The sequence below is a fragment of the Psammomys obesus genome, unplaced genomic scaffold, assembly GCF_907164565.1.
Source record: "Psammomys obesus unplaced genomic scaffold, mPsaObe1.curated_primary_1811, whole genome shotgun sequence".
NCBI lineage: Eukaryota > Metazoa > Chordata > Mammalia > Rodentia > Muridae > Psammomys > Psammomys obesus.
Genome location: NW_026595981.1, coordinates 4,197,939 through 4,221,608, shown reverse-complemented (window position 1 = coordinate 4,221,608; position 23,670 = coordinate 4,197,939). Strand labels below are relative to the sequence as shown.

Sequence of the window (23,670 nt, the reverse complement as noted above, 5' to 3'; positions counted from 1 at the left end):
TTTTCTCTCCAAAGCAAGGCAACTCCAGAGGTAGGGCCAACTAGAACCCCCTGGAGTGCAAGCAAGCTCCTGTGTCCCCAGAGCCTATGAGAGCTGTGAGCCCTTTAATTAAGCACCCTCTGATCCCAGCAGAAGCCTGCACGTGGTTCCTGCCTGGAGTCTGTGGCACCCGGCCCTGTTTAGGGGTTTGGTGATGGGAGGGAGATAAACTTCCCAGGCAGGCAGGCTGCATCCCCATTTATTTGCTCACAACAATCCAGATGAAAGAGTTTTGTTTTATTTGGAGATTAGTTGGTATTACGCATGACAATGATATCAAAACCCAAGGCTACCACACCCCCACCCCAAATCTGTCAGGTTGTCCCCCAGCTTATATCAGAGGGCAGCCAATCTGATCTTTGGGGAAATTCAGTCAACCTAAGACGCGGGCTTCTATTTCTGAAACGTTAATATCACTCTTCAAATCCACATTTCTGATTAATTTGTCTAGGTGGCAGGAAGTCAGGCAGTGGGTCCCTAAACCACAAAAGGGTGGGTCTCCCAGCAGTCCAGTTTAGAAGCCATTCCCTTCTGGCACATAGGTGAGGTCCTCAAGGGCCCTCTTAGATAATAGGAGTTGGGAACCCAAGCCTGGCCCTTGGGTGGAAAACATGGTTCCTTACCTTAACTACCTCCTGATGAGAATATGCCCCCAAAAGGACGGGGGTGCCAGGTTATAGGAGCGAGGCTCCAGTCACTACACAGGATCTTCAGCTAGGCTGGTGGAGGCTGGGCATGGGGTTTCTGAGCTAAACTCTTTAAAGAGCACTCCCTGTGCAGAGAGAGGCAGGGGTCCCCTCCTTGCCGCCTCCTGAGAGATGGAGTGGGATACAAGCCAAAGCCAAAAGTCTTACAAGCACTATACCTTAATCAGGAGTGATCTCATTGGTGATGATGGCTGAGGTATAGATAAGGTCAGACAGGCTTCCCAGTGAAGTCTGAGGAGCAGTTTGCTCTAAAGAAAGGTGAAGCCCAGAAGCTGCACTTGGCCCCCATGGGGCTGTAGCTTTAGCCCCTGTCCAGCTCTGCCCCAGTCTCAAGCTGGGGGCTACACAGGAGATCTGTGGGCATGCTGGGCTGAGCTGGTGGGGTGTAGAGGCTGGCCTGGTGTTCCAGATCTCAAGGCTGCTGGGGAGTGTCTGGAAGAGAACAGGAGTTTGGGGAAAACTCCAGCCTGAGGTCCAGGGCTCCTCACTTTCTGGTCCTGATTCTCTTGGCTCCGTGCTTCTGGAACCACACCTGATAGGGAAGATGAAGGGATCTAGGGATCTGGGACAGAAAACAGAGCTCAGGATTGCCAGAGAGAAGAGGCTGTGTGCCAAGCCCAGAAATTGGTTATCATGGCTCACTTGGATCTTGGCTTCAAGCAGGTGAGTTACTTGAGCCAGGTGCTCATGGGCGCTGATGTCGGGATAGAGCCTAGCTGCAAATACCCGTTCCAGCTCCAGCAACTGGCCAACACTGAAGGTGAGCCTCTTTCTCCGATGGGGACCCAACCCACTGGTACAGGCTGTTGGCCAGGATGGGAATCAAAGCAGGACCCCTGGCAAGAACCTCCACCCAGCCAAGATTGGGGTTGATAGAGGTCTGGGTTGGGCCAGATTGATGAACACCTCAGCTTGACCAAGAAGCTGATCACACCTCCCTCCTTAAAGCTCAGCCTCTAGCAGCCTCTGCTTTCAATCCTGTGCTGTGTGAAATCCCTCCCTCAAACCACAGAAATCCACTTTCCCAGAGCTCCCAGGGCTTCATCTGCCCCCATAACCCCTGCCTCCTCCCCTCCCCCAACCCCCGTGCCTGGTCTTGGCTTCCTTCAGGGGGAAGAAAATGGATTTGTGCCTTGCCCTCTGCGGACTGGGCAGTGAACTGTCTAGGATGAGGGTGCTGTGGCGGAGCCGCCCCCTGTCAGCAGGGCTGAGGAACAGATGCCGCCACCAGCTTGCACTCAGGGCGGCTATAGAACTCGTTCTGGCTCCTCAAAAGGCCAGGCAGGCTTCCTGAAACCCAGGATCTTAGAGCCACAAAGACATTCACTTCTATAGCATTCCCTTCCTTGAGGGTCCTCCGAGCCACTTTACTGTGGGGAAGGAGATGAAGGTCCATGTTCTTCCTGTTCTCGCCCTCCCCTCCCCCTCTCCACCTAAGCCCGGGACAGAGGCCTCAGAGAAAAGACCCCACTAGGGTGTGTGTTGTGAGAGTCTGTCCCTCTGTTGTTCCGGAGTTAACCGTATTCTAGATTAACGGTGGACGGCAAAGCTGAGTTGACTTCTGCTCCTCGTGTCCTCCGAGGCCCTGGTCTAACTCCGTGGTCAAAGAAGCCTCACCTGGAGGGGGTGGCTGGGTAACTGGGGGACACACCGTAGAAGGAAGGGTAGCCTCACAAGCCCCTGGCGTTCCGGTTTAGGAAGAGGCCCTGAGCCCAGTGAGTCTTCCCCGTCCCTCCTCAGTGAGTCCTGGGAGCCCCACTTGCCCTCCTTCATCCAGGCGACAGGCCTAAACACCCCATTCAGGACAGTAGCCTGAAACTCCGGGCCAACAGGCTTTATTGGGCTGGGAGGAAGGGCTGGAGGCCAGGGTTCCGGAGGCTCTGCTGTGTGGGCCTACTTCTGAGGGGCCGGGCAGCCCAGCCAGTACTGAGCGATGGAGCGCGGGTACGGAGGGTGCACGGAGTCCACCGTCCGCGTCCTGAGGTTGACTCGGTAGTACTTGTCTGAAAGAGAATGAAAAGAAGGTGTGTGAGACTCTGCCTGGGCCTGTCCACTGGTCCCCAGAGGGAAACAAGGGTTCCTCTCGGAAGAGAACTGAACGTCCACCATGCAGGTACGGGCTGCGCACAGTACCCGGGTACCCGGGCCTGCGGGAAAGGCACAAGCAAACCAGCTTAAAGGGTAGCAGGCCCCCACCTCCGGAGAAGAAATAGACGCTCTGAATGGGCTCGCAGGTGGCAGGCACGAGCCAGTTGATATCATAATCGTAGTTGTAGGTTCCCAGCCCGCTCTCCTCACTGGAGAACAAAGACAACCAGAGTGAACGCGAACGACGTCGGGAGTTTGGGGTCTGGCTTCGGCTGCGCCAATGCCCACTGCGTGAACGGTAACGTTTTCGGCTTCCACGCCTACGCTTCGGCTTTTTGGGCTGGACGGGGGGGGATGTGGAGCCTGAGATATAGATGCGGCCAGCCATAGCAGCGTCCACTTTCCCTGGCACACCGTGCCAGTCCCGGCTGATGAACTGGGGTTCTCTGACGCCATCTGTAGCAGGGAAGGGGAAGCACTTTAAGGATTCAGGCTTGGATTTCTCCAGCAGGACATTAATCTGTCTGTCTATCTATCTATCTATCTATCTATCTATCTATCTATCTATCTATCTATCTACCTATCTACCTACCTACCTATCTACCTGTCTATCTTTTCTTTGAAACAGGGTCTCTATATGTACACATGGCTGGCCTGGAACTCACTATGAAGACCAGGCTGCCCTCTTAATTTACAGAGATCTGTTTGTCTCTGCCTCAGAGTGCTGGGATTAAAAGCCTTGCCACCACAGCTCCAGTAGGACCTTTAGAGCTCATTTGCTGTGTCTTGCCTAAGACACAAAACTCAGTACCCAGCCCCCAGCCCTCAGACTCCCTGCCCAATGCTTTTTCCTGTGTCCTCTTTCCGCTATATTCCTGGTATCCCTGCCCCCTTTTGAACCCCTCAGCCACAGCCTCTCCTGTTAGGCAAAGTCCAAGGTATGGGGTCCAAATGGAGCCCCATACCCCACCCCCAAAGCCAACAGAAGCAAAGTCTAGCCAGAGCAAACAGCTCTTGATTGATGGTGCCACAGTTCCAGTCCCTCCCCTTGGAGCCCCTACTACCAGCCCCACCCCATTCAAACCCACTTTCCAGAGAAAGAAGCCAGACTTGCCCTCCCTCCATACCAGAGCCTCTGCCCCAGAAGAGGAGCTCAAAGATGTTCTCCCAGCTGTCCCGCTGAAGGAAAGCAAAGTGTTCGAACACGGCCGATGGGGAACTTCCTTCACATTCCTCCTGGCTGGGCTGCTGCTGGAATTCATACTCCCAGTACTGCTTCCCTGAGGGGCAGAACAGCTAGCATCAGGAGGGTGGATCTGACCGAGGCTGGGGGGCCCCAAGGCAGAGAGGAAGCAGAGGAGAAAACAGGGACTCTGCCACCTGCCCCTTCTCCTCCCACCCTGAGTACCCTTGAAGAAGTAGGCCCTTTCCCGGCCATTGTAACGGTGGGCAGGAAGGGCTAGAGCAGCATCGACATTGTCTGGGATGCCACTGAAGCCTTCAGAGATGTTTCGGGGAAAATCAGGGTCCAGGATGCCATCCTCAAAGCGCCAGTACTGACTACCCTGAGGGACAGAGATGAAGAGGTGAGGACATAACACTAGGCACAGAGGTAGTCCTATGTCCTACGTCACCAGCTCCTGGAACCCCTGACTGCCTTGTTCCCACAGCTCCCCACACCTTCCGTGCTACCCTTTACCCTGACTCACAGACTTAGGTCTGGTACCTTGAAAAGGTAGGTCTTCCCCTGACAGTTGATTCGAGTGAAGGCAGCATCAATGGGGCCCTCGATGCCCCAGACATCTTGGATGAGTTTGGGGTACCCAGGCCTCACTGCTGTTTCATCTAGCTCATAGAAGTACTTCCCTAGAACAGGGGATGCCGTGTGAGAAGCAGATAGTCCTGGGGCAGACTCCCCCACCCACACCAGACCTGTCCATAGAGTCACCTCGGAAGGCAAAGAGGGAGCCGTTCTTGAGGTCCGTGAAGGCATCAAAGGGCTTCCCACTACACAGCTCTTCCTCTAGAAGCTCGGGGGTCCCTTGCTCAGTGGTGCCAGGCACCTCCTGGTGCCCCACTTCGGGCCCCCCGGTGCTTGCCCCAAGTGTAGAAGCCTGTTCCTTCAGAGGTGTTGTCTCTGAAGTCCCTTCAGTTTGGAGCTGCTGGTGAGGATTTAGAGAGGTGGTTGTGGTCTCCGGTTGGACGGGGGTGCTGGTATCATTCTTGGTCTCCTCCAGATAGTCGTAGGTCCTGTACTCATCTTCCGGCATAGTAAACACATCCCCCCGTGTCACTGCAGGCAGAGTGGGCAGTAGTGAGTTTCCGGCGGCTGAGGTGACCCCAGGCTCATCCGCCAGGGCTCTGGACTCACCTTGGGGCTTGCACTGCTCCATGTAGTCAGCACAGCAACTCTGATAGTAGGTGCAGAGCTCATCACACTGACACTTCTTGCTGGCCATGAAGCCCTGGGTGCAGCGGCCCTTGCATGACTCTAGGGGAGGGAATGTCAGTTTTTACAGCTCAGTCCAGGCCACCTGCCCACCCTGGATTGCCCTAGATGACCACCAATGCCCTCCCACACCTTGGTCAGCCAGAGAAACCCACGCCAGCAAGGCTAGTATGAGAAAGGGCTTCAGAGGTGCCATGGCAGGCCTCTAGCAGAGGGCCTTGGCACGCTGGGCTCAGCTCCTGGAGCCTCACTGTCCTGCCTGGGAAAAGAATCAGACTGAAGAGGAGTTCCTATTTTCCTTCGTTTCTGCCTTTATTTGCTCATCCTCTGGCCCTGCCCTATTCCCCTCCTCCAAACACAGCTGTAGCAAAGGGTCACATTCCCAGAACCCTGACCCTAGGAGAGCTGGGAAACAGAACTCTCGCCAAGACCGGAGTCAGTAGGGTCATGGGCAGGAGGGATAGCATGGTGAGTTGGGAAGGTAGAAAGAAAGCACGTGTTGTCAGCCTCTGTGCCAGTTATGTTAATCTCTCTGAGCCCTAACCTTTTATAAAATGGGACCATGGAGCCTTGCCTCCCCCGGTGTTGAGGGGTTACATGAGCTAGAACAGACCAAATGCTTGGTGCCTGGAATAGCTCCCAGCTCATTCCCATAAGCAGTTATTGATCTATTGTTTGATCAGGCACATCTCTGGCCAGATGTTTGTCCCATCTCCCTATTCCCAGGTGGCTGTTTCAGGCAGCGGAAAGAGGGGTGGGAGGAGACCTGGCAAGCACTCTGCAGGGGGGAACTTTTCTTCTCGTGAAGAAAAAAAGTTTCATGTCTGGCCTCTCCTTGTCCTCTCAAGCATGTCACAACACAGGCAGCAGTGGCTGCTAACGCTTTGGGCCAGGGTCCATTCCTTTTTGTAATTTTTAGTTTTGTTTATTTCATTTTGTGTGTATGAGTGTCTACCCATGTGTGTCTGTGCACCGCATGCATGCCTGTTGTCTGTAAAGGTCAGAAGAGGATTTCGGATAGCCCAGAACTGGACTTTTGAAGTTATCACCAGCCATGTGGGTGCCGAGAATCAAACCTGGGTCTTCTGCCAGAACAAGTTTTGTTTGTTTGTTTGGTTGGTTGGTTGGATGTTTTTGTTTTTTTTCTTGAGACAGGGTTTCTCTGTGTAGCCTTGGGTGTTGTGGACTGGCTTTATAAAACAGGCTGGCCTCAAACTCACAGAGTTCTGATCCCTAAGTGCTGGGATTACAGGCGTATGACACCACCCCTGGATAGAACAAGTGTTGTTAAAGGCTGAACCATCTCTCCAGTCCCATTACTGAGGCTTCCACTAACCTATTGATCCTCTGTGGCCCACCCTTGGCCCCACCTTCATAAAGAATGGACTCATTGGGCACTCACATAAGATGTGTGATCCCTCCATGAAGAAAATGCTCAGCAGGGCACGGTGGCGCACTCCCAGCACTCGAGGAGGCAGAGGCAGGTGGGTCTCTGTGAGTTCGAGGCCAACCTGGTCTACAAAGCGAGTCCAGGACAGCCACAGGTACACAGAGAAACCCTGTCTCAATAAAAAGGAATGGAAAAAGAAAATGCACATTGATACAGAACACCAGGTTTTGTGCCACATTTCAGGCCCTGGTATGTTTCTGAAACCCCCAAGTTTTCTGTTTTGTAATCACAGAGGAGTGTGCCTTTGGTGCCCCTTCTCTATGGGCCTCAGTAGCCTCAGCGACAAAATCCAACACTAAATCTTACACCTTACAGACATGCGAGGTACATTCAGCCAGCTTGCTTCCACATCATGGAGTGGGGAGGGGTGGCGGGCGGGCGGGCGAGCAAGCGGTGGGGAAGAGAGGACAGCTCTTCACAACCCTTTCCACTACATCTTGCATACCCCAAAGGGCAGAAGACCAGGAAAAGGAGGCGGGGCCGGGTGCGGGCGGGGCCGGAGGCGTGGGGTGGGGCTTGCGCCTGCGGCGGGGGCGGAGCCTGCGTGGCCTAGAGGTGGGGCATAAATCCTTGACTCCGCTACTCAGAGGCGTGGTTGCGGTTGAGCATCTCAGCTCCGCGGCGCTGGAGGCTGGAGCTGCGCTTTGTTCTGGGCACCCGCGTCTCTCCCTTCCCTCTCCTTGCATCCTCTTCCTCAGCCTCTGTGTCCCCGAGCCGCCCTCCTCCCTCCGCTTCTACACTTGTGGCCCAGAGCCCTTGCCAGGTCCTGATTTTTGCCTTTTCCTCCCCAGGCCAGGGTCGCTCCTCCAGGCCCCGCCCCTCCAGGCACGGCATGTCCCCCGCTGCCCAGCGCCCATGGTCCTGACGCTGCTCTTCTCCGCCTACAAACTGTGCCGCTTCTTCACCATGTCGGGCCCACGGCCGGGCGCCGATCGGCTGACGGTGCCGGGGCCGGATCGGAGTGGCAGCGCCAGCCCCTGGTGGGCTGCGGGCGGCCGCGGGTCCCGCGAGGTGTCGCCAGGGGGGACCGAGGTGCAAGGAGCCCTGGAGCGTTCGCTGCCGGAGCTGCAGCAGGCGCTGTCCCAGTTAAAGCAGGCGAGCGCGGCGCGGGCGGTGGGCGCGGGCCTCGCCGAGGTCTTCCAGCTGGTAGAGGAGGCCTGGCTGCTGCCCGCTGTGGGCCGCGAGGTGGCCCAGGGTCTGTGCGATGCGATACGCCTGGACGGGGGCCTGGACTTGCTGCTGCGGCTGCTGCAGGCGCCGGAGCTGGAGACCCGCGTGCAGGCCGCGCGCTTGCTGGAGCAGATCCTGGTGGCTGAGAACCGGTGAGGGAGAGCGCCGCGGGGTGTGGGGCATCGGGGCAGTGGAGGGGGTTGGGGATAGCATCCCATTGCTGATATCCCTCTAAACCCGTAGTTCTCCTCCGCATCTGGGTGCACATCTACCCTCTCACCAGGCCAGCCATGACCTCATTCTGCAGCTTCTGATCAGGAACAGAAAGTTTTGTTTTGTTTTGCTTTGGGGGGAGGGGCATGAAAGGGTTGGGGCAGAGGAAACTGAGGTACCTTCCCTCCCCCTGTGTGGGAGCAGGCTAAGCCTGGCTGCCTCTCCTTTGGCTACCTGGGACCTTCTCTGAACTATGAACAGTCCTCTAATCCTCCTCGCCGAAATCTCAGGTTCTCAGCTCAGAATTTTTGGAAGAGCGACTCCCAGCACGCAGCCCTCACAATTGTTATGAGAATGAGCCAGGGGTGTTCTCTTTAGAGTTTTCAATCACCTTTGATCCGTGGAAATAATGTAACTGTAAAAATGCACAAACAACAATTTGTGTTGGGAGACCCAATGCAAGGTAGGGGTTCAGCTTGCTTGATTTCTGTCATGTAACCTCCGGTGCCCTGATGGGGACGGGCCATGAGTATGGAGAAACTGGAAAATGGGCTGGGTGCTTGCCGGATGTGTTGGCGGCCAGTGTGGCTGGTGTGGGCGTGGTATGTGGGTCAGGAAACTAGAACTGGTGGTACCTGTGGAAAGTGTGTGCAGGAAGCATGATGCAAACGTACTGATATATTTTCAGAAATGAAAATGACTGTCCTCGCCTATGGAGAGCGCTGAGTAATCACTATCTAGTGTACAAGTCCCCAAACAGATGCAAAAGTCATTTCAGGACCAAGGACAGGGCACAAGTCCTGCTGCTCCTCATGCTCCTTCCCCAGAAGCCCAGGGGCTCCGCAATCTTTCAGCGGGAACAGGAATGGAAAGGAGAGAAAGGGAACACTCGGAGGATTTCTGCTTACGATTATTTTCCCTCCATCAGTCAGCGTCCTCACCGCTTCTTTTTGCTATTCCATCTGCTCTGGTCTTCCCCAGGGTGCTGTTGCAGCCGCTTCCCAGAATCCTAGATCGCTTTCTCTTACCCCTTGAACTATCAACAGTGTAGGGCTCTTCCTATCTGGTCCCATAATGTCCAGTGAGGGCAGCATCTAACTGACAGCCCTCTAAAATCACAGGACACCCCACCTTGCGGGGAAGCTAAGTGGCCTTCCACAGAATATGGAATGAATAATAGAGGGAAATGTTTTTAATATAAAGAAAGAAAACTATTGCACATAAATTCAGAAAATGGAAGAGTGTGCAAAAACTGCCCAATGTTAAAGGTTCTCAAAAGCCGGGTGGGTGTGTTGGGTAGCATATACCTGTATTCTCAGCACAGGTGGCATACACCTGTGAGGCAGAGGCAGGCGGATCTCTGTGAGGCCAGCCTGGTCTGCAAAGCGAGTCCAGGACAGCCAAGGCTGCCCAGAGAAACCCTGTCTCCAAAAGCAAAACAAAACAGTTCTCAACAAAAGCTCCTCCGTGGAGGAAAACCACTCAACAAGCTTTTTGTATATCCTCCCAGAGAGGATGGGACATACACAAGCATTTTCACACACACACACACACACACACACACACACACACACACACAATTGTCCTTTACTTGGGAACTGGGATTTGAAACTAGACCTGTGTACCTCCAAAAATTGTGGCCATTTTTATTCCATCAAACCCACAATATCAAACAACTGAATTGGGAAGTGAATTCAGTTTTCACAACCATCACACAGCTTTAACTTAGGGGCCCGATGAGGCTGAGAAAGCTTGTCATGTCACTGGGCCTTTGGCTAGTCCTCTGAGAATGTGTTAGATGCAGTGGCTTCTTCTTTTGTTTCATGTGTATGAATGTTTTTCCTGCATGCATATCTATGTAATCTGTGTGCCATTCCTCTCGGAGGTCAGAAGAGGATGTTGGATCCCATGGAACTGGAGCCACTGTGTGGGTTCTGGACATTGAAACTAGGTCCTTTGGAAGAACAGCCAATGCTCTTAACTGCTGAGCCATCTCCAGTCCTGAGATGATTTTTAAAAGCACATTCAGGCCCTGATAGGCTAGGAGTTTAGCTAATCCGAAGTCAAGATGAAGGATGTTGAACTCTGGAGACAAACACATCTCAGAAACTTTGTGACCTTGGGCCTGCCATGACCTCTCTCTGGCCTGAGCTTTCTGTGTTGGTAAAAGGAATGCCAGGTTCCAGAGTGAACACTTTGGACCCATTTGTTCCTTTGGAGGTGAGCTGTAGAGAGGCTGAGCTGGGAGGTCAGCAAAGCTTTGCTGAACTTATAGCATGGTCATGGCTTAGCCAGATTCTGCCTTTGTACACAAAATTCCAGGCACTGGGGTCATAGCAGCATCCATAGAGCAAGAACTCTGCCACCAGTTTAGTCTTTAGAAGTAACCTGACTAGGAGTTATCATTTGTAGAGGTAAGACAGGAAGTCTTCACCCCTGCCTGGCGTGTGGCAGCTTGCTTGCTACTCTGATGGTCTTCGTGATGGATCTGCCTTGGGCATGTTCTCCCTGCGGTGGCTGGTTTCTTAAAGCCTAAACCAGAACTGGAAACTCCCAAAGCTCTTCCATGTCTTCCTGATTGTCACAAAGATAAAGAACAGATGCCTTGAGGAAGCTGAAAAGATTCAGGTCAGCTGGGCATGGTGGTGTACACCTGTGATCCTAGCATTTAGGGAGGCAGATGGATCTCTGAGTTCGAGGCCAGCCTGGTCTACACAGCAAGTCTAGGATAGCCAAGGCTACATAGAGAAACCCTGTCTCAAAAAAAAACAAAAAAACAAAAAAACAACAACAACAAAAAAAAACAGACAGACAAAAAGACCGGCAAGACTGTTTTCCCCACTCTTTCTTTGGCCCCTCTGCTTTAGTGTGGTGGACGCCCCAGTGGTTCCAGCTCTCTAAAAGCTGCAAGCCTGTGCATGCCCCTGCAATTGCAACGCGAGATCCCCTTCTCCTGGCCGTGTCCCAGCCATCCTTCTGACCTAGTCCCTAAGCAACCGTTAAATAATTCCATATATCTGGTGAGCTCTTCTTCTCGTATGGTGCTGAGGGTTGGATTCAGGACCTTGCACAGTTAAACAAGCACATTGCCATTGAGCTGCATCTGCAGCCTGTCTATCATTTGTCTGTCTGTCTGTCTGTCTGTCTGTTTGAGACAGGGTCTCACTAAGTTGACTAAACTGGACTACAACTCACTATGTAGCCCTGGCCTTGAGCTTTCAATTCAATTCTCCACTTCTTTTGTTTGTTGGTTTGGTTGGTTGGTTTTAATTTTTTCGAGACAGGGATTCTCTGTGTAGACCAGGCTGGCCTCTAACTGAAGAGATCCACCTGCCTCTGCCTCCTTAGTGCTGGGATTAAAGGTGTGTGCCACCACTCCTGGCATAATTCTCAACTTCTTGAGTAGCTGAGATCAAGGATGTGTTAATGTGTAAACATGATAAAACCTTCAGACTTGTTTCGAGTGCAGATGTTTTTAATTTACATAAAACATGCTGTGTGGTATAGTACATTCTGATTCTTTTTCCAACTACATGTTAGGGTTATAAGGTCCTTCATGTTACATACTGGGTTCAAGGCCAGCTTGGTCTACCTAGTGAGTTCTAGGACAGTGAGAGCTACACAGGGAAACCCTGTCTGGAAACAAACAAACAAAAACAACAATTAAAAAAAAGAATCTTTTATGTTACAATGTTATAAATCTGCTCAATAATTCATTACAGTGAATGAGTACCTGTCCAGTTACCCTGGGATCCGATACTGATGGCTTCAACTTCCTTGTGTGACAAATAGCTCCTTGCCAAGCATCTTTGCACACGTGCCCTCAGTTGGACTCTTTTTAGGAGTGAGTGCCTGCTCCCCAGATTAACTGACAGGCAGTTAATCTAGCAGGCAGCCCTGTCATAGGGCCTCAGGACCTTCACAACCCTGCAGCCTGCTGTGTTGGCCCACCTGCTAGGCAAAGTTTATTTCTCTGACTGCCAGGACGTTGGGGTGCCTCTTTATGCTTGCTAATATTTTGTATTTCGTCCTTTATGTATTGTGTATGACTCATTTTGTTAGCTTGAGTATTTACTTCCATGCACTCTATGCCTAAGTAAACCCCTTCTTGATTTTCTCTTTTTCCTGGCTGATGTTAGATGCTGTGTTTATCTCTGGTCTTCATTTTCTTCCTCAAACATGCTAGCTCTTGTCCTGGCTGGTCTCCCTCTCTCATTAGGTTCTTCTCTTAACTATTTGCAAGCAGGTTTCTCACTGTTATTTCCCAAATAAAATCTCCTTAAATACATTTCCTCCTCTATGACATCATCCAGTTTGTTAGCATGGAGCTTTCCTACTGTGAACTTGAGCATTCATTGGTTACTACTTCTTCACTGGCCTTATTTGCTGGAGCTAAGTAAGATAACTGTCAGGCTTATTCAATGCCTAACATCAGCCTCTCTAGTACCAACTAGACCTACCACACAGTAGGTCCTCAAAAAGTATCGACTGAGTGAATGAATAAGCACACACCGGTCATGGAACATGAAGAGAGAAATGCCGTACTTCTATGATCCATCATAGAATTCCCATCTGCTGGGTTCTATGTGACAGCTCTGTGCCAAGCACTTTTTCAAATTGTCTTTTTAAGGACTAGTTTTCTTTTCTTTTCTTTTCTTTTCTTTTCTTTTCTTTTCTTTTCTTTTTCTTCTCTTCTCTTCTCTTCTCTTCTCTTCTCTTCTCTTCTCTTCTCTTCTCTTTTAAAACCCTTTTTAAACAGGGTTTCTCTATGTAACAGCCCTGATTATCCCGTAACTCTTTTTATAGACCAGGCTGGCCTCAAACTCACAGAGACCCATCTGCCTCTGCCTCTGCCTCCCGGGTGCTGGGATCACAGGCGTGCGCCACCACACCCGGCTTTATTTTACTTTTTTATCATGCATCTGTGGATGTCTGTGTGTGTGCAGGTGTGTCAGGTGCACGCCAAGACCAGAAGAGAGCAAAGGTTCCCCGGAACTGGAGTCACAGGCATCTGTGAGCCATTCCGCCTGATGTAGGTGCTGGGAACTTAGGTCTGGGCCTCTCTGGAAGAGCAGCTGCAAGCAGTCTGAATGGCTGAGCATCTCTCCAACCCCTTTATGGAATACCGTGTCAGTCGTGATCATAATTTTGTAAGACAGGCATTATTCTGCCGTTCATGAGATGAGGAAAGTGAAGTAGAGAAACGAGGTGCCCTATGTTTGCAATTAGGAAGCAGCAAAGAAGGACCCACAAGGGCCCATACAGTTGAAAGCATTCAGCCGAGCTTGGGGAGAAGGCCAAGGAGGAGGTAGGAGTTCCCTGATAACCAGAGACAGGGGTCAGGGTGGGAACAGAAAGAGTAATAATGCTGTCTTCAGTGTCTTCTACGACACTGGTGAGGCCTAGAGATCGGGCCTGGCCTCCGTGAGAAAGCCAAGCTCTCCAGAGACAGCAGCCACAGACTGTCCTTCTGTCGCTCGGCAGGGACCGCGTGGCGCGCATCGGCCTAGGCGTGATCTTGAACCTGGCGAAGGAGCGCGAGCCGGTGGAGCTGGCGCGGAGCGTGGCGGGCATCTTGGAGCACATGTTCAAGCATTCGGAGGAGACGTGCCAGCGGCTGGTGGCGGCCGGCGGCCTGGACGCGGTGCTGTACTGGTGCCGCCGCACAGACCCGGCGCTCCTGCGCCACTGCGCTCTGGCGCTGGCCAACTGCGCGCTGCACGGGGGCCAGACGGTGCAGCGGTGCATGGTGGAGAAGCGTGCTGCCGAGTGGCTCTTCCCGCTCGCCTTCTCCAAGGAGGACGAGCTGCTGCGGCTGCACGCCTGCCTGGCGGTGGCCGTGTTGGCTACCAACAAGGAGGTGGAGCGCGAGGTCGAGCACTCCGGCACTCTGGCGCTCGTGGAGCCGCTCGTGGCATCCCTGGATCCCGGTCGCTTCGCTCGCTGCCTCGTGGACGCCAGCGACACAAGCCAGGGTCGCGGCCCGGAGGACCTGCAGAGCCTGGTGCTGCTGCTCGATTCGTCGCGTTTGGAGGCTCAGTGCATAGGGGCTTTTTACCTGTGCGCCGAGGCTGCCATCAAGAGCCTACAGGGGAAGACCAAGGTACTGGTGTTAGGGGAGCGTGGCTCAAGGGTCAGGCTAGAAGAACTAAGGGTTTAGAATTCCCTAGACGTGGGAGCTGGGAGTGTGGGGCTGGGATCCGCTGCCACCTGGTGGCCACACTGAGAACTACAGACTTCATCCCGGGGGCCGACGGGCTTAGAAGAGGATGAGCTTCAGGAGGGATGGGGACGGGGGGGGGGGGGGGGGGCTTAGCGAGGAAGGCCGGGGCAGTTGGTGGGCCTTTCCTCGGTGAGAAGAGACAGGAGAGGGGAATGGGCAGGTCTGGGGGCAGCTGGGACCCGCAGGCACCCTCCTCCATCCTCCTTCCTAAAGGTGTTCAGCGACATCGGCGCCATCCAGAGCCTGAAGCGCCTGGTTTCTTACTCCACCAACGGCACCACGTCGGCGCTGGCGAAGCGCGCGCTGCGGCTGCTGGGCGAGGAGGTGCCGAGGCGCATCCTGCCCTGCGTGGCCAGCTGGAAGGAGGCCGAGGTCCAGACGTGGCTGCAGCAGATCGGCTTCTCCCAGTACTGCGAGAACTTCCGGGTAGAGGCGCGGGCAACCCCACCTCACCGAGGGTCGCGCGGGCCCTGGGGGTGGCCTGAGCACAGGCGTGCGGTGCTCTTCCGGCCTCACGCCGGCTAGGGGTGGGAAACTCGTGTTCAGCCACCCTCTCCCATCAGCATCCCCTGCCACCTCCTGTTCCTTCCCTTTGCGTCTTGTGTTGGGGGAGGGAGGTCTTCCTCACTCCCACCCTTCCCCCAGGAACAGCAGGTAGACGGTGACCTGCTTCTGCGACTCACAGAGGAGGAACTGCAGACAGACCTGGGCATGAAGTCAAGCATCACCCGCAAGAGGTAAAGAACCCGCAGCGGGTCCAGCCCCGCTGGGTCTAACCTAGCCTCCTGCCTCCGGCCCGCCCTGAGCATCGGAACTGCAACGTCTTCTACCCCCTGGGCAGGTTCTTTAGGGAGCTCACGGAGCTCAAGACCTTCGCCAGCTACGCCACCTGCGACCGCAGCAACCTCGCAGACTGGCTGGGCAGCCTGGACCCTCGCTTCCGCCAGTACACCTACGGGCTGGTCAGCTGTGGCCTGGACCGCTCCCTGCTGCACCGCGTGTCCGAGCAGCAGCTCCTGGAGGACTGCGGCATCCGCCTGGGGGTGCATCGCACGCGAATCCTCTCTGCAGCCAGAGGTAAGCGAGCGCATCCGGGAAGCCCACTCCAGCACCGATGTGAAACGGAGGGGCGGCCTGGGCTCTGAGGATGAACCCGCTTCCCTTTGTCCTTAAGGAGGCCTCCACCTTACTCCCAGAGTGGAGTAGGGAGATAGACGACCAGCAGGTGGCCGCAGCAGGAAGCGTTCCCAGGACGCTCCTGTGGAGCCCAGGGGAATCTCTGCCTGTCTTGGTCACCCAGGTTCAGACTCGGAGAGGAGGGGTTGTCCAGGTTTGGAGGGACACGCGGGTGGGGGCAGGGAGATAGCCAAGCAGGGTCAGCTTGAGCAAGTGTAAGAACAGGTCGGGCAGCACATGGGTGCCGCTGCCAGGGCATGGGTGGGGCTTATCCTAGTATCCGGCAGCTTGCAAAGTCTGGGCTCTGGCAGTTTGTCCCAGCAGAGCCCAGAGCATTAATGGCTACTTTCTTCTTACTGATTTATTTTCATAGAACAATTCACTCTTTGGCTAGCACTTTTGGGTCAGTAACTATATATCCCAGGTATTACGGTCAGTTTTTAAAAAAAGATTAATTTTTATTTTATGTGTATCAGTGTGTGTGTGTGTGTGTGTGTGTGTGTGTGTGTGTGTGTGTGTACCTCCAGTGCCCATAGAAACCAGAAGAGGGCACCAGAGCCCCTGGAACTGGAGTTACAAATGGTTGTGAGCCCGCATGCGGGTGTTGGGAGCTGGACCTGGGCCCTCTAGAAAAGCAGCCAGTGCTCTTAACTACTGCGTCATCATCTACCAGCCCTTGCAGTAAGTTTTTAAAACAAAATCTTGTAACTGAGTGTGGAGGTAGGTGCCTCAGCACTTGGGAGGTGGAGGCAGGAGGATCTGCTGAAGGTTCAAAACCAGCTTGGTCTACATGTGCAGTCCAGGTCCATCTTGTCTCAAAAAATTGAACAAAACAAACAAAGAGATAGCCCAGTTATTTCTATTACCATTCTGTGTAGTGGGAGTTCAGTGTTTTAAATCAACTTTTAAAACCTTTAGGAGAATAAAGAGAGGCTAGTGAGATAAATAATAAGGGCTAGTGAGATGTCTCAGTGGGTAAAAGCTCGTTGCCAAGCCTGACTTCAGATAAATCTCCATGACCCACGTGGTAGGAGAGAACACCCCCCCCAAGTTTCCCCCTGATCTCCACAGGCACCCTGAAAATATAAATGTAAGAAAACTTTTTTTTAAAGGAGAGGATTTCTAGGCTGTCCTAGAACTCCATTTGTTGACCAGGCTGGCCTTGAACACACGGAGATCTGCCTACCGCTGCCTCCTGAGTGCTGGGATCAAAGGCGGGCGCTGCCTGGCCAGAGACGTGAACTTGAAAAGCAAACACGGCAGTGTCCAGCTTGAGGGGTTTTATGAAAAGCGTACCCCATGTAAGCGAATGTTTCCATCAGAGGTTTTAATTTTAGAGATAATAAAATGAAAGTAAAAGAATTTGAATACATTTCCCAAGGTTCTAAAAGCTATTAAATGGCAACTGGGATTTGAGCCCTTTTTTTTTTTTTTCTGCATCATAAACAGACAAATGTGTGTGGGTGTTAATTATGAATATTATTAGATGAGCCCATTTTATGCATCCTCTAAGCAAGAACTTGCATGTCACTAGGGACTGTCTCTCCTGCCTTAAGAAAAGCAGGTCAGCTTCTACCCTTGAGCCCAGAGACAATCCAAGATTTCTTTTGTTGCTGTAGTTTGTTTGCTTTGTTTCTTTGTTTCCTTGTTTGTTTGTTTGTTTTTTTCTTTTTGAGATAGGATTTCTCTATGGAGCCTTGGAACAGGCTGACCTTGAACCTCAGAGACCCCTCTTCTTCTGCCTCCCAAGTGCCAGGAAGATTAAAGGCATGTGCCATTTCATCTAGCTCTTACTGCTTTCTTTCCTTCTTCTTCCTGGACTTTGTAGACCAGGCTGGCCTCAAACTCACAGAGATCCATCTGCTTCTACTTTCCTAGTGCCAGGGATCATAGGCATGGGCCACCAAACCCAGCCCTCTTTCCTTCCTTTTTTAAAAATAAGGTCCTAAGGCAAGAATAATTGCCACTCTGGGGAATAAAGAATCATGCAGTCTTCTCTTTTTTTGCTATAATTTAAAAAACTTTACTTTTAATTTTTGTTGTTGTTGTTTTGTTTTGTTTGAGACAGGGTTTCTCTGTGTAGTCTTGGTTGTCACTTTGTGGACCAGGCTGGCTTGGAACTCACAGAGATCCTCCTGCCTCAGCCTCCCCAAGTGCTGGGGTTATAGCACTCTGGGCAGGGGCAATCACACCCAGCTTTAATTTTTGGTTTTTTGAGATAAGTTTTCTCTGTTGTAGCCCAGGCTGTCCTGGAATTAGTTTGTACACCAGGCTGTCCTTGTACTCAGAGATCTGCCTGCCTCTGCCTTCCAAGTGCTGGACTTAAGGGTGTTGCTACCATGCCCTGTTGTTTTGGCTTGTTTTGTTGTTTTGCATGTTTGTATGTGGGTGCATTTGTGTTCACACACGTGGAGCCCAAAGATCAACGTTGGGGTGTCTTTTTCCTTTATTGCTCACCACTGGTTTTGTTTGTCTGTTTTTGAGTCAGGGTCTCACTGGCCTCAAACTCCCTAAACAGACCAAACTACAGAGATAGGGCTTGCCTCCCAGGACCGGGCTCAAAGGCCTGTGCCACCACAGCTTTATTATTATTATTATTATTATTATTATTATTATTATTATTATTATTGACAGGATCTCTTACTGAATTCAGACCTCACCAACTAGCTAAGCTAGCTGAAAACTGGCTCTGGGAATCCGCCTTTATCCACCATCTTCCCTTCCCCAGTGCCAGGTTCCAGGTGTGACCACCACGTACAGTTTACATTTTCATGTTTTATTCTCTGTGTGTGTGTGAGAGAGAGAGCATGTGTGTGTGTGTGTGTGTGTGTATTAGACAGGGTCTTGTGTAGTTCAGTCTGGTCTTAAACTTTCTCTATAGTTGAGACCATCCTTGAACTGTGACCTTTCTGCCTCCACCTCCCAAGTGCTGGGAAGCTAGGCCCATACTGCCAGTGCCCAAGTTTCAGTTTTTGCCCTTCACAGTGGTGTGAAGCGCACTTTCACCTTCATCACAGTTTTCCAAAAACTAGATTTTTGTCAGGTAGGCTTTGGAGTGGATGTTTTTGCTTAGCTGCAGGCCGGTGCAGCTGCTCTGGGCTCCTGTGAGGTAGGCTGGGTTAAGCTAAGATGTAAGTAGTTTAGAGTCATCGTGGGAGTCTCAGGACAGACACCACTGTAAACGGAGGAGCACCAGCATGGACTGACTGAAATGTTAGGCAGGAGTCCAGGCGGAAGCCTGGGTTCCCGGTGGAAATGAGGAAGAAGGGCCAAGGTGAAGGACTTGATGTAGGCCCAGTCTGGAGTACTTGTGGGTAACTGGCTAAGCCAGTCCACAGTTCGGAAGGACGGTAAAGCTAGAGAGTCATGTCAGTGTCTGCAAAGCTCAGATCCTTTCTGCCCAGGACTCACCAAGGTGAGGACTTCCTTTCCAATAGATTCCACCCTCTCCGTCGCAAGGGCCTTTTCTAAAGCAAGTCACTTGCCCAGACTAGCAAGAGGAACTTGAGCAGGCAGGGGACTAAGCCTCCAGGAGATGACGGACCTCATGATGAGTTGTGGGGAGGGGCCCCCGGGGCCCCCCTCACCTCCATGTCTCTTTCCTTGGCTTCAGAAACGCTCCACTCCCCGGTGCCCTGTACCAGTGGCAAGTCCAGCGGGGACACCCCAGATGTCTTCATCAGCTACCGGAGGAGCTCGGGTTCCCAGCTGGCCAGGTGAGGAGGACTGGGCAGGTGGCTGGGGTCTGGACCAGGCCACGGTGCTGACCCTGTCCCCTGCAGCCTCCTGAAGGTGCACCTGCAGCTGCATGGCTTCAGCGTCTTCATCGACGTGGAGAAGCTGGAAGCTGGCAAGTTCGAGGACAAGCTCATCCAGAGTGTCATGGCCGCTCGGAACTTTGTCCTGGTGCTCTCCGCCGGGGCGCTGGACAAGTGCATGCAGGACCATGAGTGCAAGGACTGGGTACACAAGGTGGGTGTACCGCCTGTGCCTCTGCGCTGAGACACTGCCTGGGGTGGGAGGGACGAGGCTCCTCCCTTACTCCTTGCTTTCTGCACACCCCAGCCACATTGGACCCCAGATCATCTTCCTAGCCCAGCTAGGAGGCAGGAGCCACTGCTCAGTCTGGGGTTAGACTTTAGCAGCTGCTTCGGCCCCAACAGCCTCTGTTTACTCATCTACAAAGTAGGAAAACTTCACTATCCTATTCATGTGTAGGGCTGTACAGTGAGATCAGGGAGGGGTGAACATCCATGGGGAAAAAATAACATCTGTGAGCTGAAATGCAGAGGTGCGTTCTATAGTCCCAGCACTTGGGAGGCAGAGACAAGAAGACCGCCTCAAGTTCGAGACCAGCCAGATCTATGTATCAGTTCTGGACAAGCCAGGGCTACCTAGTAAGACTCTGTCTCAAATCCCAAGGAAAACCCCAAAACAAAACCAGAAACAAGCCTCTGTGCAGGGCAGGAGGGTCCAGCGACAGGCAGGACAGTCACAGGACAGGGAAGAACATGAAGCTGTTAAGTCACAGGACCCGACAGTCTAGTACAGTGGTTCTCAACCTGTGGGCCAAATGACCCTTTCACAGGGGTCGCCTGAGCCCGTCGGAAGGGGCACTTGCACTTACATACAAAGCATACAAGCACACATGCATGGCCTCACGTACTCACACAGGTATCCATATGCACACAGCATACACACAAATACACATAACTTAAAAAACCAAACCAAACCAAAACAAAACAAAAACAGGGCTGGGTGTGTTTAATCCCAGTACTTAAGAGAAAGAGGCAGGTGGATCTCTTTGAGTCTGAGGCCAGCCTGGTCTACACAGCAAGATCCAGGTCAACCAGGGCTATACAGACCCTGTATAATAAAATAAAATTAAAATTAAAAACTAAAAACAATACTGTGAACAAACGCTCACAGTGACTAATGTGACTAAACCAGGGCTGGGATGATCGGGGGAGGCTTCATGGAAGAGGCAGGACTTGAGAAATATCCTAAGAACGCTGGTGAGGGGGGTGGAGAGATGGCTGGGAGGTTAGAAGCACATGCTGCTCCTACAGAGGACCTGAGTTCAGTTCCAGCACTGGCATCAGGCAGCTCACAGCCTTTCACAGCTTCAGCTCTAGGGGGTCCAACACACTCGTCTGGCCTTTGAGGGGACATGCAAATACACACACACACACACACACACACACACACACACACACACACACAGTTAAAACAAAATACAGACTTTAGAAAAGGAGACTGTGAGAGAATAGAAGAGGCCGTGTTCCAGGCAGGGAACGTGAACGAAGGAGTCAAGTTGGGCACGCCCAGAGGTGTCATGTTGGTGGCTTGAAATCGCCTGTGGTGGGGGTATTCACACCAAAGAAATCGGCAGCCACTCCAAAGTGGAAGCTTTTATTTGTGTGGTGATTGGTTGGGTTTTCTGCCCCCCGTGGAGAGCCAATTATTACACATCTGCGAGGGTCCCACTTGCTACGTTGGAACTCTGAAGCCAGGTTGCAGAGGGTCCAAAGGAGGGAGTAAGAGGTTGAGGTGCTGGCTGCAAGCCTGACAACCCAAGTTCAAGTCCTGGATCCTACATGGTGGAAGGGGAGAACTGGCTCTCGTAAAGTTACCTTCAGACCTACACGCAAGTGTTGTTGCATGTGTGTGTATGCATAGACATATCACACACACACACACACACACACACACACACACACACACGAACGTTTCATAAAGGTGAAGGAAAACCTGCACACAAGGCTCTGAGGAAGCACAGAGTCCAAGCTAGGGGTAGCACATGACAAGACACCTGACACAGGCCACTGAAGGGAAACGGGTCATTTTAGTTTGCAGATGAGTACAGCGTTCCATCGAAGCGGTGGAGTCGTGCAGCAGGAGCCTGAGGAGGCCGTGACATTTCACCTGCCGTCGGGAAGCACAGCGCGATGAGTGATTCTGCTTCTTGGCCAGCGTCCCCTCTTGTGCAGTCCAGATTGACCCTCAGGGAATGGTGCCACCCACTTTTAGGGTGGCTCAGTTAGTCCAATCAATTGATCCCTCACAGGCATGGCTGGCTAACCTAATCTACACAGTCCCTCATCAATGTGCCCAGAGGCTTGTCTCTTAGGTAATTCTAGACACAGTCAAGTTGAAAATCAATTTTAGCCATCATACCCGGGGAGGTGGTTAGGGCAGTAAGTGTGAGGACAAGCGTGGGTGGCATCCCGATTGGCAATGGGGAAAAAGAGCTGAGCCCTGGAGGCCATGTGAAAGCACTGAATCCAGAGCCTGGTTTGTGGAGGAGACATGGGACCAGGAAGATGTCTCCCAGGAATGTGACTGAAGATGCTGAGAAGGTGACAGGCAGCATTCTGGGGGGATGGGGATTGTCTAGTGTCAGCTGAGCTACGACCTGCTATGTTTGTGCCATATCCCTGAAGCCTAAAACTGTGTAGAACAAAGAAGACTGTAAAAGAGCTTATGGGAAACTTGAATCAATGAGTAAACAGAGGATGTTGGCCTGGTAGCCAAGCCCTGTATCACTGAGCTACACATGACTTTATCCCTTTATCGGACAAGCTGGGCAGCAGCCAATTGCACTGTCTTTGGTTCTGTGTAACTCCAGGTAGAGCAAATATCTCAAAGTTCCCCCAGTAAGTGTCACTCAGGTGCTGTACAGAGGCAGCAGGGCTTGGATGTCACAGCCCAGCATGAACTTGGACTCTGAAGGCTTAACCTGAAGCTCTGCATGTTTGAGGGACTTGGGGAGAAGCACCTTCAGCTCTTTGGCATTCCTTCCAGTTATCTGTAAGATGACAAGGCTCCGGGAGACCAGTCTAGGTGAAAGCCACATACAGTCTTTTCCTAGGCTCCACCACCGAGCCTGGTGAGGAAGAGCTTCCGGGCAGGTGGTATGTATGTATGGCTTTCTCCTTGGATTTCGTCCCAGAGACTCTGTCATCTCTTTGGCTGTCTGCAGTGCCTAATTGTCTCTGGTTTTCATAATCCCTTCCCGGAAGCCACATTTAATGGCTAATCAATATACAAACCCACAAGTGAACTGCACTTAAAAAACAGTCCCATCCCTGAGGTTTTGCCTTTCAAAGGCAAAACTCATTCTGTAGCTGCTTGCCAGATCAACATTAACAGTGAATAGTGTCGCCAGAATAGCCCAGGGGCCTCTCTGCACTCTATGGAGAAGGAGCCCATTATCTCCCTTCTTTTTTGTTTTTATTTTTTCCCTTTTGGAGATAGGCTATAGCTCTGTATAGGGCAGGCTAGTCCCCAAATCACAACCCCCACCTTATTAGCCTTCTCTTGTGCGGGAACTCCGTCCTGAGCCACCACACCCCACTGAGCTGCTCCTTAAATACCCTCAGTTTTTAAGTGCTGAACCCTGCTCTCATCACTTGCTGTGGAATGTTCCCATTATTGTTCCACACAGCAATCCCGTAAGATCGTTAACTGTCATTAACCCTGTTCTGCAGATTAGAAAACAGACTTTGAAAGCCCATTAATTTTGCCTTAGGTCATAGAGCTAATATGTGGTGTCAGAGACTCCACTTGTCCCGTACTTTCTTCAAGTTTGTAAGCAAATCCTGGACACAAAGAAACTTGAGGGAGGAAAGGTTTCCTGTGGCTCATGGTGCCATCTCGGCAGGGGAATCCTGGGGGCAGGATCAGCTCCTGCCACTAGCAGGAGGGGGCTGCTAGTTCTTATCTCTGGATCAGGAAACAACATTCACAGTGGTCAGGAGGCAGAGTGGGGGAGGGGCAGGGTCTTGCTGTACCTCTCCAGGGATATCATCCCTCAATTAGTCCCCACTTCTCAAAATCTTCCCCACTTCCCAATAGCACCATCTACTGGAGGCTGGGCATCCAGGGCATAAACTTTTGCAGGGTTATTCAGGATCAAACCCAGTCTCTTTCTTCTTTCTCCAGGAGATTGTGACTGCTTTAAGCTGTGCCAAGAACATTGTCCCCATCATTGATGGCTTTGAGTGGCCGGAGCCTCAGTCACTGCCTGAGGACATGCAGGCTGTACTCACCTTCAATGGCATCAAGTAAGCGCCAGGCTCTAAGGAGAGTTAGAGAGAGAGATTTTGTGTGTGTGTGTGTGTGTGTGTGTGTGTGTGTGTGTGTGTGTGTGTGT

At 52.2% G+C, this 23,670-nt stretch overlaps 3 protein-coding genes across 3 annotated transcripts in view; 1 reads left to right on the top strand and 2 right to left on the bottom strand.

The window, feature by feature from the left end:
* Positions 1-255: 255 nt before the first annotated feature.
* Sebox (SEBOX homeobox) lies at positions 256-1,553 on the bottom strand (the record flags this gene model as incomplete). The annotated part of the gene is given in 4 exon segments (XM_055619549.1): positions 256-1,108; positions 1,111-1,155; positions 1,158-1,278; positions 1,389-1,553. Coding segments are annotated over 4 exon segments (534 nt in total), but the record flags the coding sequence as incomplete, so codon positions are not given.
* A 1,012-nt stretch (positions 1,554-2,565) lies between these two features.
* On the bottom strand, positions 2,566-5,574 carry Vtn (vitronectin). The gene is made up of 8 exons (XM_055619759.1): positions 5,416-5,574; positions 5,206-5,325; positions 4,783-5,127; positions 4,561-4,700; positions 4,243-4,399; positions 3,962-4,114; positions 2,943-3,290; positions 2,566-2,749 (listed from the first exon to the last, which is right to left on the bottom strand). Exons 1-8 carry the CDS (start codon positions 5,477-5,479, stop codon positions 2,640-2,642), a joined length of 1,437 nt encoding a protein of 478 aa, XP_055475734.1. The 5' UTR covers positions 5,480-5,574; the 3' UTR covers positions 2,566-2,639.
* Positions 5,575-7,313: 1,739 nt separating this feature from the next.
* Positions 7,314-23,670, top strand: part of Sarm1 (sterile alpha and TIR motif containing 1) — a 16,854-nt gene continuing 497 nt past the window's right edge. Inside the window, exons 1-8 of the mRNA XM_055619639.1 lie at positions 7,314-8,055; positions 13,601-14,219; positions 14,553-14,765; positions 14,985-15,076; positions 15,181-15,416; positions 19,129-19,231; positions 19,298-19,487; positions 23,460-23,581. Of these exons, the coding sequence (XP_055475614.1) occupies positions 7,589-8,055; positions 13,601-14,219; positions 14,553-14,765; positions 14,985-15,076; positions 15,181-15,416; positions 19,129-19,231; positions 19,298-19,487; positions 23,460-23,581 (2,042 nt within the window). The 5' untranslated portion in view covers positions 7,314-7,588. The remainder of the gene's footprint in view (positions 8,056-13,600; positions 14,220-14,552; positions 14,766-14,984; positions 15,077-15,180; positions 15,417-19,128; positions 19,232-19,297; positions 19,488-23,459; positions 23,582-23,670) is intronic.

What these genes read in the sequence shown, in the direction of transcription:
- Vtn (XM_055619759.1), bottom strand. Translation starts at nt 5,479, where the DNA reads ATGGCACCTCTGAAGCCCTTTCTCATACTAGCCTTGCTGGCGTGGGTT. An exon ending in CTCCCTCTTTGCCTTCCGAG is followed by an intron (nt 4,701 to 4,782) that starts GTGACTCTATGG and finishes CCCCTGTTCTAG; the next exon opens with GGAAGTACTTCTATGAGCTA. An exon ending in GGAAGACCTACCTTTTCAAG is followed by an intron (nt 4,400 to 4,560) that starts GTACCAGACCTA and finishes TCTGTCCCTCAG; the next exon opens with GGTAGTCAGTACTGGCGCTT.